We start from the raw sequence: 18,086 nt of genomic DNA on the forward strand, positions 1-18,086 counted from the left end.
TTCCAGGTAGACCTGTGTGGTCTACACGCAGAGCCTTTTGTTGCTATGCTACTACAGCATACAGCACTCACTACACTGAGTGCTACAGACAACTGCAGCACAGCAGGTCTGTGCTTCTAAACAGGCTTATTTCCATGTGTATTGCTGCAGCATGACAATAGTCTTGAAGCCACTATGCCATAGGAGTTTTTTTTAGCACTGGGATAATCTCCCAGGAAGGCTTGTTCAGAATCACAATGCATACATTTGAAAGTAGTACCAGGAGAGAAGGCAGCAGAGGAACTAAGTACCCGTCATGGTCTATTGCAAAGCCAAGATTTCCTAGGACATGTTGTATATATACATTTGGGAAGTACAGGAGCATGTGAGCCAAGTCTGCAGTGTAAGGAACAAATGCCCCGCTGGTTGGATAGAGGAGGAGCAAACAGTGTGGCAAAGAACTTGGCTAGTGTGTGGCAAGTGGTTTGTTACTGCTCTGAAAGGGATAGGAGAGGAAGGCGGGAAGGACCAAGACAGGTAGCCATGGCTACACAGAGACCTAGAAAGCAGTTATCAGCATGATGTGGCCCCAGAGGCCGGAGAGGCTGTCTTTCCCCAGACAGACATCCTCTATTGCGGGATCATTCTCTGAAACGGAGACAAACCCTGCAGCCAGGGTACAGACCACAGGGAGAAGCGGGGGGGGTGGGGGGGGGGGAGAGGCATGACCTCAGACACAGCCTCACAACTCCCTCAAGCTCTGCTCTCTCCCATGGGATGAGAGCTGGGTCCAATCCCCCTCCTGGCACCATCAGAGCTGTAGGACTTCCTGAGCTCAGGTCTCGAACCCAGGGAAAGTAGAAAACAGGTGTGAGGTGGCAGCCCAGGGGTCATCCTCCTAAACAGGTGGCTCTAGGCAATCCATGGTCAGTGACACACTCACTCATAGTGAGAAGCAAGGTACGAGTCAATATGCCGAGCAATGTCCTCAGCAAACACAAAAGTGTTCAGGCTACGCTGGAGGGTGGCCACGTTTGTCCTGGTGCACTGTGCTCAGCGCCTCTCCAGAACCTGCTGCGCCTAGAGCCAGTTAGTTCAATTTCTGTGGTGTCATCCCACAGCCTCAGCTCTGGAACAAGTGCAGCGGTGGCAACATGCTCCTGCACGGGGAGACATTCGAGGCTCCTGGGGCTCTACTGCCTAGACTCCAGCAGGAGGGAGGCCTGGAGCATTCTGTGCCACGTGTCTGCTGATCCTCAGAGGAAGGGAAGCTGGACTAGAGGACAGGGCTTCCTGGCTTGTGACAAGTAGTTTTGTTTTGTTTGTGTTGTTGTTGTTTTTGTTTTAACACTCTGGCCTTGGTGCAGCACCTCTCCTGTTGTGTTAATTTGCACTTCTCTGAAGACTAGTAAAACTGTTTCCTGCCTCCTGTTTACTAAAGCATTTCTTTCGCAAACTGCTGATCCCTGACTCTGCCTGTCGCCTCTCTTGCCTTACACGAGCTTCACATGTGCCCGATACTTGTGCTCTGTCATCTCTCCTACGATGAAAGCATGCAAACCATGTTCAGATGTGCTCTTCCGCTCCTCTGGCATAGGCCCAGAGCATGTGTGCTGAGGACCTCTGGCTGTCACCTCCACACCATGCCCCAACACACATGCCAAACACACACACCCTCCTGGAGAGTTGACCCTTCCCCAATTAGTGGCTAGAGAGGGCAGCAGGCCAAGTGAATGACAAGGCAGCCATCAGTCATTACCACCTACTCTGCTGGATACAGGGCTATGTAGGTGGAAGGCCACAAGCAGCACCCTGTGCCTCTATGATCCATGCTAGTTAAACGAGCATGCCCTCCAATTTCATCCCTGCCTACAGCACATGTTCCCACCAGGGAAGGGCAATCCGTGAAATGAGGTGAGATTTAAGTGCCAGCAGGAACAGGGAGGGTGGATGAGGGGCCGTGATCCAAACTGCTATAGCCACACCAGGTGGCACAGAGTTGGACAGAGAAATGCATGCTGTGGCCTTGAGACAGTCTGAGGTCCACAAAAGCCTGTGTGGAGAGCCTAGGCAACGGTCCCATGAAGCCCCCAGTGCTACTCAAATGTCCTGAGCCTGGCCTATTGCTTGCCTGTTCCATTTAGGCTGTTTTGTTTTTAAATCGCTCTTCGCCTTATTATCTGTGTTCAGGGTTTCAAAGCACGCTAGTCTCCAACTCACGTGCCGCAGAGGGTGACCTTGAATTGATCCTCCAGTCTGCCTTCCAGTGCTGGGATTACAGGTGCAACTGTTTATGCCCAGTTTCTGTGAGGCTAATTCAATCAAGGGCTATGTGATTGACAGGCAAACACTCTACCAACTGAGTTACATCCCTAGCCTTTTAGTCTTTTTTGGAGTGAGGAATTGGGGGGTAGTCTTATTCTGTAGCTCAGGCAGGCTCCAAACTCCCTATATAACCCATGTTCCCCTTGGAATCATGGCAATCCCTCTTCCTCAGAGTGCAGGGTTTACAGGTGAGAGCCACCAGGCCAGCTCCCTTCATTGTTAAATCATTTACTTAGTTCTGAGGATTGAACCTAGGACCTCCAGCATGGTACATCTGTCTCCTGCTAAACCCAAACCTCTTCCCTTTCCTCTCCTCAGCCTTCTCTTTTTTTTTTTTTTTTTTTTTTTATTATGGCCCTGACTCATAGCTTGGGCCCACCTACAGCTGAGGGCCCCAGGAACACTCTGTCACCTGCAAGACACACAGTAGGGAGACCCTCAGCTAGTGTATCCACGCTCTGCTCCTTTTCAGAGTCTTAGCTCAGCACCCAGTGCCGGGGACCAAGCCACCTCTCAAAGGCAGCCCAAAGCTGGCCTTCTCATTTGTTGAGCTCAGGACATTCCACCCGTGTGGAGCTGATTCTGTTTATTCTCCTACCCCTGTCCCTGCTGCATGGCACTCAGTACTGGGGAGGGCTCGCGTGACAGTGTCGGTCATACGGGCATTTCATTTGCATACATAAACAGGTAGTCCTGGGTGGGAATGGAGAGCCAGATTACATAGCGCATCCTGGGCTGGGTTGGGTCCCAAGATTGGGTGTTCCCACACAGCTTCCCTGTGCCCTGCCTCCCTGGACGTGGGCCAGGTGCCCATGCTGGGTGGATGACCTCCACATGGAGCCAGACGGAAGCTGGGAAGTCTAGCCCCAGTGCCTAAAAGCCAGGACTGACTGGCTACTCTCACACCGTTTCAGAGGTCCAGACCTAGATTTGACTCACACAGATGATGACAATGAAGACAAGATACTAGGTTGTCTAAGATGAAGCCTGAGCAGGAAGAAATGGCTTAGTGGTCGGGGTGAAAACCAGGCGAGTTCCTCTCCCAGGCCTTACCTGCCACTCTTCCTCTCTAGGCAGGTTCCTCAGGCACTGTCGTCCCCAGCTCTTAATCGGACTATGTAGGACTATGTAGGCGCAGCAAAGCCCCTGTTCCACATGCTGGGAAGGAGTACTGTGACCCAGAAATGAATGTGCCACAGCCTTGTCTTTCCTGGGCAGGAGCAGAGAACTGCCTGGCTGTGTTCTGGCAGCCAAGAGCAAAGGTCAGTCTCCACTCAGTTTCCCAAGGCTGCTCTCCAGAGGCTCCACATGCCTTCCTTAAAACCAAGTCTCAGCTCAGCTGAAGTACGGCCAGGCCTCAGAGAAGGCATCTGTGGGGACTGGCCTGGGCCAGCTCCCGTGACAGCACCGATTCAGGCCACAACTGGTTAACTCCTGGCTAGGCAGAGCAGATCCCGCCTGCCTGGACTGCAGGCTGACTGTCTTCACTCAGCGCTGTAATCGGCACATCTGCAGACAGGAAATCCTCCTCGCTGAGGTTCCCAGTCTATTATCTGAGACACCTGGTGTGGGCGGGTGATTCAGAGACAAACAATGAGGGGCCCCTGCACAGCAATTAACTGCTTTAACTGCTAATATGTTTAATCCACCACTGGAGATCAAGGCTGTGTGGAGGAAAAAGCTGACTGCCCCTCCTGGCTTCCAGAGGGCAGCCCCACTTTGCCGTGGCTGCAGTCTCACAATCTCACTGCCTACAGAACACTGGCCCCCTTGGGTATAGGGTGCGGGGCCTCTCCTGGCCATAGGTGTCATGGGGGCCCAGAAGAGCATCCATCCCTTTTCTTAAATGTCCCTCAAAGTCCAGCTTGCTGAGATGCAAAGCATGATCCACAGGGATGTCTGAGGTACCAGCTATGCAGCTGTGCATTTTATTTTAACCTCTCAGAGTCATCATCTTATAGCAAGCAGAAATAAGGCTTTGTTAAAGGCTTACCAGTGCAAACTTCAGAAAACAGTCCCAGTTGTTTAAGTGGGAAGTGGCTGCTGAATGTTTACAAAACCTGGCTCAGATGGGGGTGGTGAAGTCAGCACATGCCCGAGCGCCAGCCCCACCACCCAGAAGGCGTGCCAGAAACCGCTGCCGCCACTGCCACAGCCCTGGGGAAGCAGGGTCAGAGGCCAAGGACTTCGAAAAGCTTCCACCCCCAGCATCAATCACTCCCGCAGCATGTCTGGGGGATACTCTTTTTGAAAATAGAAAAAAGTAGAACAGACTCCCAGCAAGAAAAGGACAGAGGCTCTGCCTGATGAAGACCCCCTGGAACCAGGGGAGCCAGACTTTGCAAAGGCACAGACCCTACAGCACCTGGCCACATGGTCGAGTGACAAGACAAGGGCTGGGCATGGTGATGCACTGTGGTGGCCCAGGACTGCAAGTGTGAGGCTAGTCTGGGCTACACTGTGAGTTCTAATCAGTCTGTCCTATGTAGGAGGCCCTATCACAAAGAACAAATCAAACAAGCAAAACAACAAACAAAGGTAAGACAGGGTTCCATGTGCCCAAGGTGAGGAAAAGAGATGGGGGGGGGGCTGTCTCCTTGCCAGTTACAAGTTTAAGATAAACCAGACACTTTGGGATCTAAGATGTCACCTAATCTTTTTTTGTTCTGTTCTGTTTTTGTTGTTGTTGTTTTGTTTTTGGTTTTTGACACAGGGTTTCTCTGTATAACAGCCCCCGGCTATCCTGGAATAGCTCTGAAGACCAGGCTGGCCTTAAACTCACAGAGATCCTCCTACCTCCTACCTCCTACCTCTGCTTCCGTAGTGCTGGGATTAAAGGCGTGTGCCACCACCACCCGGCCCATCACCTAATCTTTTGTACTGTTCACAATGAATTTATTTAAAAGTTAATTTTTAACAATGTGACCAAGAGCACACTCTTCGTCAGCTTTGACTAGGGTGATACTGTATTCGTGCTGGGGCGCACTCAGGTCCACATTCGCATCCTCTTCTGTGTAATCTGAACCAGACCATGTCCTCTGAACAACTCAGGAGAAAGTTTATTTCCAGAAACATTGCTCTGCGATGCAGCCCTGTTCCTTAGAAAGTCCATTCTCGCACACCTGGAGACCACCTGTCTTATTGAGATGGAGCAAAAAGAAGTTTCCAGGGTGATCTGGTTTCTGAGTCCTAGCTCACATTAGACAGACTCCAGAGACCCAGATAATCTGGGACAAAGCTCTAAGGTAAGTTTCTGTTGATCCAGGTTTCCCCTATGTCAATGTGTAAATTCATAAGGAAGTCAGGAAAACTAGAAGCCCAAACTAGAAAGTATTTGCACTGAGGTGGGCAGGCTGTTCACATGGGGATGTGGTGTGCATATGTTACCTCACCAATAAAGACCCATGGTGCTCCATAAGAACCCCATTCACCATGGCCAGTATGCTGCTCTCCCAGCATGCCTGTGATAGGAACAGCATCTTGGATCTCTATTCTTTTTTTTTTTTTTAAATGTTTATTTATTTGTTATGTATACAATATTCTGCCTGTGTGTATGTCTGCAGGCCAGAAGAGGGCACCAGACCTCACTACAGATGGTTGTGAGCCACCATGTGGTTGCCGGGAATTGAACTCAGGACCTTTGGAAGAGCAGGCAATGCTCTTAACCTCTGAGCCATCTCTCCAGCCCTTGGATCTCTATTCTTGCCATTGGCCGCTGGCTGAGCCTCCTCAACCCTTACCACATAGACCCTGACCCTGTAGGCATTCCCCTGGCATCTATCTAGCAAAGTCAGCAACAGCTAAGTATGTACAGCCTCGCCTGCTAGGCCTTCATCCCCATGAAAAGCTGGACCCACCATCCATGGCAAGCAGAAGGACAAGAGCAAGGCTACATAGTGACAGTCAAAGCACACCTGCTGGGATGGAACCCAGGCCTGGGACATGCTAGGCAAGCCTCTGTTAATGAACCACATCCTCTGGCCTCTATCAACACAGCTAGCTTGTGAACATTTGTGTTCACTGCAATAGTACTGACAATAATCAAAAGGTGAAAGCAGCCTGCATGTCCATCAACAGACGGATGGATAAACAAAATTGTTCAACCTTAAAGAGGAAGGAAATTATGACATATGCTAGCACATGGATAAACCTTGAGGACATTATGATAAGTGACTCAGGCCAGAAACAAAAAGGTCAATGCTGTAAGAGTCCATTTATGAGTTCCTGGAGTCATCAAACTAGGTTAGAAAGTGGAGTGGTGGGTGCCAGGGCAGGAGGAAGCTGACATGCAGTAAACCAGGGGCTTCGGAGTGGGACAGTGCTCTGCAAACAGATGTGGTGATGGCTGCACAGTAGTGTGAATGCTCTCGCTGCCTCAGAGCTGGGTACCAAATAAAATAGAACACTTCATGTTATACGTATGACTGCCACTTTTAAAACCTAAAAATATGTCACCGTGTGTTCCTGTGAAAACACATGTGTATGCCGGTATGCACACATATGTGTGCATATGTGTGAAGGCCAGATGGTAACCTCAGGTGTCTTTCCTCAGGGGCTGAACTCCTTGTTTCATTGAGGCATGGCTGGAGTTCACGGAACAGGCTAGGCTGCTTATGCAGCAAGTCCTAGGGGTCCACCTGCTTCTGCCTCCCTAGCTCCGCAGCTCTCTATGTATCATTTTTATGAGAAAAAACAACTGGTGTAAATCCAGCATGATGGTGCAAGCCTACAATCCCAGTACTTGGGTCACAGGGACAGGAAGCTGAGTTCCAGCTCATCCTTGGCTACAATGGAGCTTGAGGTTATCCTGGGCTATATGAGATATTGCCTCAAAGTGAGCAAACAAAAAACCAGCTTGAAATTATAATGCTATGAAGAAAACATAGAATTCATTCAAGATAGATCTATCAAAATTTAAGCCCTCTATGAAATCTCTAGGGTTTATGCTGAAGCCTTAGAAACAATCCATGAAGGGTTGTGGAAGGCCTCACACACCTATCCTGAAGGATTATGCCTGGTGACACCACCAACCCTCTTCTTTGGTTTGCTTTCCAGAATAGCACATGGCAATGGGGAAAGAAAGAAAGGCATAGTGTGTCTGGGACAGCCAGGTGTAGGTACTGTGTCCACTGCTTCCACAGTGGCCTGCAAGGTGTACCAGGCAGTGGCCAACCTGCTTAGGAGTGAGCAGAGTAGAGCACCAGGAGGGAGGACAGGAAGGTGAAGACGCCTCTTCCAAGGGAATTCGGTTCTGCTGGTTCCCCTGAGCTAGAGAGCATCCTTACCTATGGCCCACAGGACAGTATCAAAGGTGCCTGTGTCCTCCTTGCCAGAGGCGTGGTCCTTCCAGGTGACCTGCAGTTGGCCAGTTGGGAGTTTTTTGATGACGGAGGGGATGCAGCCTTTCAGGAATCGGGTACCATGAGATTCCATGTGCTCTGTGACCAAAGATGACATTTGCTGCAAAGCACAAGAAGACACCATGAGGACCAGGTCACTATTGGCAGCAGGCACTGAGAGAACCCTAGCCTTCCACCTTGCTCTCAAATGCTCGGCAGGGCCAAAACAGGGGTCTGCCCAGAGAAGATGGGGTATCACTACCCCCACCCCTGGGTCCCATTGTTCTACGATTCTGGAGGCCAAGTTGGAAAGCCAAGTACCTCCTGGCTCCCACTTCCCAGACCTGAGACTGGTCAGGGCATATTTAGTTTCAGCCTCCTCTCTCAGTCCCAGTTCAAGTAGCTGGCCTACCACTCCCCACCCGGTCTCCACTGGGAGTCACCAACATCCCCTCACTGCCATCAGGAAGCTGAGGGAGCTGACAGAAGAGTCCCAGGAAATGCAAGAACAGCAGTGTAGGCCCGGATTGGGGGTGGTGAAGGTGCTGCAATCAGCTCCTAGCCCTCAGGGCCCCATGTGTCACCAGGCCTCACTGTGGCCTGGCCAGTCCATATATAGCTCTGCAGTTAAGCCAGGCCAACAGCAGAGACTAGACACAGCTGCCTGGAGGTCATAAACAGCCACCATTTAAAACCTGTGCTATCTGCCTGAGTGAGGGGGTTCATGCTGGATCACATGTATGAGGAGCCCTTTACATCAGGGATCAAATCTCAATTTGTCACAAACAAAGGAACTGACCCATTAGCTGCTTAACACTCTACATGCCACCAGATGCCTGGAGGACTCAGACATGCAAGTCTCTAACGGGAACTAAGGGCCTGCTCAGTGCCCAGTGCGCCTACTGCCACCTGGCCTGAGACTCCAGCCCTCTTCCCTGCAGGCCCCTTTCTTATACATCTGCAGCCTGTCTACTGCCAACATGTCCCCCGGCAGCAGGAAACTCTTAGGCTCCCCAGATGTTGTTCCCTGTAGAGGGGCTTGGTATGCATGCCCTCGGCTGTAGTGGCACACAGCTGCAGGGGATGGAAAGGTGTTTGTAGGGTAGGGTGATGGAAGCAGGGGTCATGAGACCATGGACCCAGTGTATTACATACTCAGCTGTCTTTGCCAGGCTTCTCTCATCAGAGTTTAGCATGATCAAGGACTGGATAATCTTTGGTAGAGTGGTGTGGGAAGTCCTTCTGTATATGTGTTGCTTTTATTGGTTAATGAGTAAAGAAACTGCCTCGGCCTGTGATTGGGTAGAATAGAGCTAGGCAGGGAAAACTAAACTGGATGCTGGGAGAAAGAAGGCGGAGTCAAGAGACACCATGTAGCCACCAGAGGGGAAAGATGCGAGCTGCCAGCTGGTAGGCCACGAGCCTTGTGGTAAAATATAAAATAATAGAAATGGGTTAATTTAATATGTAAGAGCTTGCTAGGAATATGATATAGTGATTGGCCAAGCAGTGGATTAATTAGTACAGTTTCTGAGTGGTTATTTAGGGAGACTGAGCAGCCAGGAACAAACAAGTGGCCTCCTACTACAGTACAGGACATAGACTATTTGGCATCTCAATGACAAACTCAAACTTAGATTTTAATGGGTGACTTATTTTGGAGGATAGGACTTGAAATACTACCTAGGCTGGCCTCCACTCTTGGACTCAGATGATTCTCCCACCTCAGCCTCTCAAGTGGCAGGAGTACAGGCTCATACTAGGCCACCTCGTTTTTGAGAACCGTTTCTGAAGATTCAGGCCTCTCCCCTAGGACACACCTGCAGCTGCTTGGGGCAGTGTAAGGTAGCCAAAAAAAAAGAATGTGGCTTCATGGGAGAAGCCGAGGCCAGGTGAGAGCAGGGGCTCCTGGGCACTACCTGGTCAAAGCCGCGAAGGGGGATGCTGCGCATCATGACCGTGGTATCCAGTCCAATGCCTGTGAGGAAGCCGGCACATTCTAGGGCTACGTCTTCAGCAGCAAGCTAAGGAACACTAACTGATTGTGAGTTAGGGAGCAGAGGGGCAACAGAGCCTGAACCATGCTCCCACTGCCCAGGCCCCTGTTCCTGCTCAGCACTGGAGGAGACTCTGCTGAAAGCATCGGAGATCCTCAGGGCCCTGGGTCTCAAGTCCATAGAGCTGCCAGTCCCAGCTGCAAGCTCTCCCAACAGCACCCACAGGTCAAACAAGTTTATGCCTCCACAGGGCTTCCATCCGGCTCTGGTGTTAAGTCTCAACCTTCAGGGGAGAAGAACCTTGGAGCAGAGTTGCAGAGCACTGCTCGTGGCCTGTGCTCCTAGGCTCAGCCCTGGGGCTTTCATCTTCCTTCTAGATCCTGTCCTGACCCTGAGTCCCTTAGGGTTCCCCTCTTGACCCTTCCTGGTCTGACTGCTTCTCCTGCAGGGATGAGGTCAGCAGGGCTGCTCTCAAGGGAGATGCTCATCACAGCCATTGCGACCGCCTTGCAGCCTTCTCCAGCTGTCTCAGCAAGCTTAGTGTGAGGTTCAGGAAGCAGCAGCCTTCAAAGGTCAGCCCCAAACAGTTCCCTGGGCCCAGACCCCCAACCCTAACAGGTTCAGTTGAGTCCCCATGCAAGAAAACAAAGTATCTCCTGGGAGGGAGGATAGTAAAGGGGTGGAGCATCATTCCTAAGGATGGCCATCTGCACTTCTGCAAAGGATACAACTGGCTCCGACCACCAACCTGTGGAGGAAAACAGCAAAGAGCACAAAGTGAGTCCCAGCAAGGCTACACGCTGTTGATGCAAGGCTGGGACGAAGACGGGCCCTGTAGCCTTCTTGCTAGTTACTCATAAGCAATGACAGTTGAGGCTGACTGTTCCAACAGGTGATGTCAAGGTATAGAACCCGCTTCCTAAAAGCTATAGCTATGAAATACAACACAGCAAACAGTGCTATTGAACCAGCAAATTGCCTGGTGGTGAAGGTTGCACGGCCAGTGACAAATGACACCTGGCCTGTGAAAAGCATAGGCAGCACCAGGCACTGGTGGACATGTTGAGAGATGGCCCTCAGAAGCACAAGGCTTTCCTTCTGCCCACAGATGAGTCTTGCCTCTTGAGCCAGGATGGAAGCAGGAATGACCTGGTAGGACATTAAGAGGGCCAGAATGGGGAAAGAGGCTTATAGGAAGCAGCTCCCCATGAGTAGAGCCCAGATCTGTCTGTCCAATCCTACTACAAATGGGCCCAAGACCCCCTGGCATTCCCCTCTCTCCCCTCTGTCTCCCTCTCTCCCGCCCCCGCCCCCCTCACACACACACACCGCAGAGTCAGAACAAGACACTGTAACTCACTGAAAACAGTCATTTTAATCTTCTCTTGTGGCCAGGTCCACACTCCACATACATGCACATATAGGGACAAACAAACATGGAAAGTCCTTTGCACGCACATACACACTGTGAACATACTAGTATAGACAAGTGGTCACACACACCTGTCCATATCCTCTCACATGCACACCCATGCAAAACACACAGGCACACTCATGCAAAAGGGCTGAGGAAACAAGGATTCCCAGCCAGGGCGGCTGCATGTGGGTGGGCTCGTCAGATCACCCCTTCAGTCTTTGAACAAGAGCAGGTGATGTAAGGATGGATAAGCCTGATGTCAGTACTAATCCTGGCAAGTACTAATGATATAATTCCATTTCGAAAAGCGGCGGATCCCTCAGAATACTTGTGCAGGTGCCCTGCGGGAACCATCTGGCATGCTGCTTCTGCACAGGAGCTGGGGACAGAACTACACTGACTGGCTGAGTACAAGGTGGCCCCAGCTGGTCATACAAGCCCACTCAGCATGTGATGAACATGGACAGGGGATCCTGAGATCCCAAGCAGGACAGCAGAACAGAGGCACTTTCCCGGTCCCCCAATGAATTGGCCATGCCAAAGAAACATACACAGGATGCAAGTGTGCATCTGTCTGCCTGCAAATGCCCACACAGGTGCAACGTGTTTCCGGTAGAGACATTTTCCAAAATATAAAACCTAACACTTTTTGGATTTGATGTATATAGTGAGGGGTCTGAGCCATTTAAGATATGGAAGTCTGAGTTACTTAAGAAGCAAACGGAATTAAGCTGCTTCAATCACCCTGCCTCACCTGTAGGATGGAAGGTGAAGGTCTGAGCGTCTAACAAGCAGTAACTTTGTTCTCAGCTCCTTGAAGAGCATGCTAGACCCAGCCCCCACCTTCCAACAAGCTGTGGAGACCCAGCCTAGAGGGGCAGCACCAGTACAGTCCTTCTGTTGGTGACTGGGCCTCTCTACTTATCTCAAGCTCCCTTCAGACTCTCCCCAGGACAGCTGGAACCCCAACCCCCATTTCTAGGCCCTCCTACCACATTGCTGAGTACGAAGCAAACAGTCTCCAGAATCTGATTCTTCTGTTTCTGCAGTCCACGTGTGCCTCCCCACCTCCCACAAAGCAGGCTGGGTGTGGGAGATGGGTGGGCGGGCAGCCAGGGATCGCCATCTGCTCTAGCAGAGCCCACGAGCACTGTGGACCTCCTGAGGTGGCCCCACCACAGAAGGTGGAGAGCCATCTCCCAGGTGCCCCCAGCCCTCAGGCCACCACCTCCAAATTGCCAACTCCAAAGCACACAAGGGAAGGCAGACACCCACAGGCAGGCACATTCCTGGGGGTGGGGGAGCTTTGAGTGCACACACACGAAATCTCCACAAAAGCTCACATCTTGCTTGAATGGACAGTGACCTTGGGCCACTTGTTTTATGAGTCCTGGTGATAGTAGCGTTGGTTTTCACTCCACCTCTTCCTCTAACTGACCAATTAATGGGAACATTTATTCTTTCAAAGATGAACAAAAGAAGTCAGAGGACTGACGTTCTTTCTAGGAATGGCCATGCCTGCCTGTAATCCCAGCACTTTGGAAGTGGAGGTAGGAAGGTCAACTTGAGCCACAAAGGAGTTTGAAGCCAGCCTGGACCCTTGAAAACAGAAAGTGGGGAGGAGAAGACTGGAACAAAAGCAGAGACAAAATGAAGCTTCCAGATCCTGAGTCAGTTCCCAGAGGTGGAAGCTGTAGATTGACTTCTACTGGCCACACTCACCCAGGACCAGCTGCAAGGCGCAGTGACCAGTGCAGCTGCAGCCAACCGCAAGGGATGGCAGTGCTGGTGCTGGTGCTGGCAGGCTGGAGGAAGGTTTGGAAGCTCACGAGTTAACACTGTATTTAAAGACCCTGGGGTCAGATCTTTGTCTGCTCAACCAGAAGTCACCATCTTATACCCTGGTAGCCTTGAACCTAATTTCTCCCCCCCCCCCCGCCACGTGTGTGTGTGTGTGTGTCTGTGTGTCTGTGTGTGTGTGTGTGTGTGTGTGTCTGTGCCTTTTAATGTGCCAACATTCTCCATGGATGCATGAGATTAGTTTAATCACAGGGTGGCTTGCTTGTCAGAACTGAAAGGGAGGAGGAAGCAGAAACAAGGGCATTAACACAGACCTGTGAAGCTAGGCTTACAGGGTGCTCAGTCTGCCTCTCAGCCCGCAGGACCCTAATCCTCTCTCCAGGAGGCACACTCACACAAGTGACAGTCTCATAGGAGCACCTGGTTCCTTGGTAGTACTGCCAGTCCAGGAAGTGCCAGTCAACACTATAGAGCCACAGACTCTCCAGGAAAGCAGCTCCAGAGAGGAGACACCACAAATCCTCCATCCTAGTGGAGCTGGCTCCAGATTTGCCTGGACCTGCCAGTATCACCCAAACCTCTGGGGTCTACCCCTGGACCAAGTCCTGAGTAGTGGGAGCTACCCAAGGTCCTAGCCCCACACAGGCAAACAAGCAGAAAAGCTGAGAATCAAGCCCCAAGCTGACAGCTACTCTCCCTTCTGCCTCACCAGAGCACCACATGAAACAGAGTCAGAAGCTGGGCAGAAAATGAGAATATTATGCAGCCATGGCTCTAACTAAGTGGCTCTTCTAAGATAAAATGTACCTTTCTAACTCCTGCGCTTAGAACGGGAGAAAAATGGTCATAGTACCTTGGGCAGCTTCCCAATTTAGTGAGGGTCAGACCAACTCGGATGGCGGCATTAAATCAGCCAGTATAAAAATTCTCTTGTCCAGTATGCCGCCCCACGCTTGTAGTCACAGCACTCAGCAAAGGGAGGTGGGGTTGTCATGACACTGAGACTGGCTTCAGTTGCACAGCAGGCTCCAGACTAGTCTGCACTAGAGACCCTATCTCATAATGCAAAACACTCTCAGCTCTACAGTGCCCAGAGACAGAGAACCTCAGGCTGGCACGGGTACATGGGAGTAGATTGCCATGGGCTGGCCTCAGTCACCACCATTTCCAGGGCTAGTGTGGTTAGTGTGTAGCTAGGATGGTTTGAATGGGACTAATAGCAGAGGGAGAGATTGCCCCTGGAGACACAGTGCGAAGGGAGAGCAGGAACAAGCAGGTTGTAATTGTTACCTGGATACAGCTCCTGGGGCTCAAGCCCAGTGTGGGAGAAGCTGTGGAGCCAGCTCCTCACTCACTGCGGCCTCCTCACCATCCTGGGTGTGCCAGCTCAGGAACCAGAAACAGTGAGCCTAGCAACAGCACCCACTGATCAGCCTGCTGGGGGCAAGGGGATGTGGAAGAGAGTGCCTGTGGGAGGACCCTGCTTCATGGTTTGGGTATCCAGAAAAGAGAGGTCAGAAATGCTGGGCCAGGTCAGCTGGGGGGGGAGGGGTCAGGCCTGAGACTCTGTGGGGCACAGAGGTTTTCTGGAGATATGAGGGTACAGGGAGACAGTCTGAGCTGCAGGGTTAGAGGCAGGGACAGCTCTTGCCACTCCCTTGTCCCTACCACACCCGGTTCAAGCTGCCTGTGATCTGTAAGTGAATCCCAGTGCCAACTCCCACATCCCTAAAGCAGGGTTAAGGAGCAAGCTCACTTTTCTCACCCACATCCTTCACTGTCAGGGCCTTGCTGTGTCAGTGGGACAGTTTTTCCACAGGGCATCAGCCACCTTCCTCAATGGCAGTGGATGCCTGCCCTCAGTGGCCCCTATCTCACTCCCTACTTTTCCCAAAGGAGCCCTGCACTCTGGTCTCCCTCCCTACCTCATCCCTTCTCCAGCTTGTCCTAGATTTTGGCAAAGAGCAACGTAAAAGGCAACCAGGCCCAACATACACTGGTAGTTGGGTGGCCAAGAGTGGGTAGGTGCCAACATGCTGTCTAACCCTGGGCCTCATACTGCCCAACTCTAAGACAACATTTGCAAGCTCAGGGGTTCTTTCTATGAAGTTGCTAAGACCCTGGGTTCTAGCCAGGTGCTCCATCTACTACAGCTGACAGGTGTGACCTCGCCTGGCTAGCATCCAGCTGCTGGGTAAAGGGTGTCACTTAACCATATCTTCTATGGACAGGGCTCAGACATAAGCACCTCATCTCTGCCATCTGGCCAGCCCTGGGCTCTCTGAGACTCAGATGTCATCCAAGGAGGAAAGAGGTTCCTCCATTGATGCCCAGGGGCAAAGGCAGTGGGAGGTAATCCTGGAAGCCCAGACAGCTCTAGTTACCATGCTAAGCTCAAGCACCTCACGGGTGACTAGCAGGCGTTCGTCACCACACCCCACATACACACACTAGAAAATGAGTCCTGGCTGCTGCCTGTGCCCAGGTAGAGGAAGGAAAGCTCTGAAATCCTGCTGATCCTACCATGGTTCTGGGATCCTTCCTCAACAAATGCCAGCCAGCAGACAGTGCCCACTGCAGGCCCAGGCCCAGGCCCGGGCCCAGAGGTGCCATGTACCCTTTGGTTGCTGACCTGGCCTCCTGGATGAGCCATGTCAAAGTGTCACCCGGCTCCGGGAGGCACCCTGGGGCCATAGGGACAGCCCTGGGATCCATATTAATTTCAGCTCCATTTTAAAGGGGAGTTAAAATAAACACAGGGAATATTTATAAGGCAAATAAATCTAGCAGAAACAGCCCCTCCAAGTGTGAGCAGGGCCTCCCCCTCTGCCCCAGCCCAAGCTGATAAAATACAGAAATGCTACTGTAGACCCTCCAGGCTTATTTTGACTGCGCAGAGGAATGTAACATGTAAACACTGCCTCCCCTGCCGCACTGTTACAACTTGCATTAACAGCCTGGACAAAGCCGCATTTTCACAGAAGCATCGTACAGGGATATATCTCCAGCTTAATTTTTTTTTTAAAAAAAAAAAACCATTTCCTCACATAAATCATGTTCAGAACTAAACGGGTGACTGATGCACCACAAACACTTTTTTTCTTAAACAATAACATACCTAGATTCCATCTACACGAAGGAGCTTTAAAAAAAAAAAAAACGCTAAATGTTTTTTTTCTGGAGAAAATAAATACTGCCGTTTTGTTCCTGACTAAACTATCTGAGGGCCATATCTTTTCAGCTGAGCCAGCTCCCCCCCCCCCCCCCCCCCCCCCCCCCCCCCCCCCCCGCGGGCCGCCCCCCCCCCCCCCCCCCCCATCCCCGGAAAAAGGGGTTTGCGAAGCGGCGCCCTTCCTCCCCCCCCCCCCCCCCCCCCGGCCCTGCACACAGCCGCAGGGGAGAGGTCCCACTTCTGGACTAGCGGGGTTGGGCTTGGAGGGTGCACAGCATTGGGTCGGCTTACCAGAAACGGAGCCGACCAGAACTCAGAGAATTATGACCTTTAGAGAGAGTCCAGAAAAGAGCCTCAGACTAGACTAGAGATGGAGAGTAGGGCTGGCGTCCAGGGCCACTGCAGCTCCAGTGCTGCTCATGTTGGGTCCGGCACAAAGAGCATCATGGGAAGATAGGAGAGGAAGAACCACCCAACGAAGTCAGGGTGCAGGAAAACAGAGAGGGAGTGAAGCAGGCTTAGTGGCAATGCCCAGCAGCAGCACTGCTTACAGACAGGCAGCAGGGGCCACAGGTAAGCCAGTGAGCACCACAGCAGCCCAGCTCCACAGACAAGGGCAACTAAGCCCAAAACATAAAAAACCACCCAGTCAGAGGTGGCTAAAAACCAAAGCAAACCAAAGACCAAGGTGGGGTGGGGCAGGCCCTTTTTCTTAAAAGTCATTGAGCAAAGAGAAGTCTAGGTTACATCTAAAAGAGAAAGAAATTATTTGTACATCTATAAGTTACAAAGAATCTTTATGGTATAGGACATGGGACATCTCTGATATTTGAACCAGCTGGAAGATAAGGAAGAGATCAGGGTAGGGGACCCAACCAAATACAAGGCCAAGGTCCACAGGTTGATCCCCACACAGACACTCTGAATAGAGAGGCCGTAAATCCATGAAAAGACATCCATGGAATCCGAATGTGCTCACTCTAGCAGACAGTCAAGGCTAGACCAGCAGACAGGGCTGGAGCTCAGCAGGGCAGTGCTCTGGGTGCAAAGCCCTGGGAAAGTCCAGATCCCCCACACCTAGAAATAATTATGGCATAAAAGAAAATGATAATTGTTCTGACATAGAAATTAAAACCTTGGGTGGGAATTGATCAGTGGTAGGGAATTGATCATTTGGCTAGTATGTGTAAGGGCTTGCATTTGAGCTCCAGCACCGCAAAAGATAAAAAAAGGGCGAAGACTTGAGAGATGGGGCAGTGGCACTGCACACCTGGCCAGCTGAGGCAGTAAACTCACAAGTTTGAGGTCACCCTGGGCTGTAGGATGAGCTCCAGACCAGCAGGACTACAAGGTGAGACTGTCTCAAAAACCTACAGAAATGCATAAATGTTTGAAAAAAGCAGAAGACAAAAGGCAGGAGCTGGAAAGAGGGCTCGGTGGCTTAAAGTACTTGATGTTTTTGACTCTGGCACTCATAGGGTGGCTATAACTATAACTCCAATTCTATGGGATCTGATGCCCTATTCTAACTTTCATGGGTACTAGGCATGTATATGCTATACATATATACATGCAGACAAAACACTCATAGACATAAAATAAATATTTTTAGAATTTATTATTATTTTTTGTGCATGTACATCTGTGTGAGGGTGTCAGAAGCCCTAGAACTGGAGTTATAGACAGGTGTGAGCTGCCATGTGGGTACTGGCAACCAAACACAGGTTCACTGGAAGACCAGCCAGTTCTTCAACTGATGAGCAATCTCCCCAGTCCCTAATTTTTAAAATAATAATAATAATAATAATAATAATAATAATAATAATAATAATAATAATAATAATAAAAGGGGGTTGTCTAAAAATGTCTGGCTTAACCAATAAAATAAAGATGAAAGAGGGTCAAAACTAAAAATTACAAAAGGTATATAAAAGGTCATAAAAGGTATATAAAAGGTCAAAAGATGTTTACTGTACCTAAATGTTTAATGGTTAATTCTGGTTTTAAAAAGCTTTGTTTGTCTTGTTAAAGGTTCATGGGTTTTTCTTTTTAAAAAA

The 18,086-nt window shown here is 50.6% G+C and overlaps 1 protein-coding gene across 4 annotated transcripts in view; it reads right to left on the reverse strand.

The window, feature by feature from the left end:
* Txnrd2 (thioredoxin reductase 2) overlaps positions 1 to 18,086 on the reverse strand; it is a 52,719-nt gene that overhangs the window by 14,459 nt on the left and 20,174 nt on the right. For 2 of the 4 annotated variants that reach the window (XM_050123034.1, XM_050123035.1), the window contains exons 9-11: positions 10,369 to 10,388; positions 9,563 to 9,654; positions 7,590 to 7,764 (exon numbers count right to left, since the gene is read on the reverse strand). In XM_050123034.1, coding sequence (XP_049978991.1) covers positions 7,590 to 7,764; positions 9,563 to 9,654; positions 10,369 to 10,388 — 287 coding nt within the window. Of the gene's footprint in view, positions 1 to 5,202; positions 5,442 to 5,903; positions 6,686 to 7,589; positions 7,765 to 9,562; positions 9,655 to 10,368; positions 10,389 to 18,086 lie in introns of those variants that run through there. The other 2 variants (XM_050123037.1, XM_050123036.1) reach the window with 2 other exon arrangements.

This window comes from Alexandromys fortis, unplaced genomic scaffold, assembly GCF_014885135.2.
Source record: "Alexandromys fortis isolate MF-2015 unplaced genomic scaffold, M_Fortis_MF-2015_v1.1 scaffold_219, whole genome shotgun sequence".
Lineage (NCBI taxonomy): Eukaryota > Metazoa > Chordata > Mammalia > Rodentia > Cricetidae > Alexandromys > Alexandromys fortis.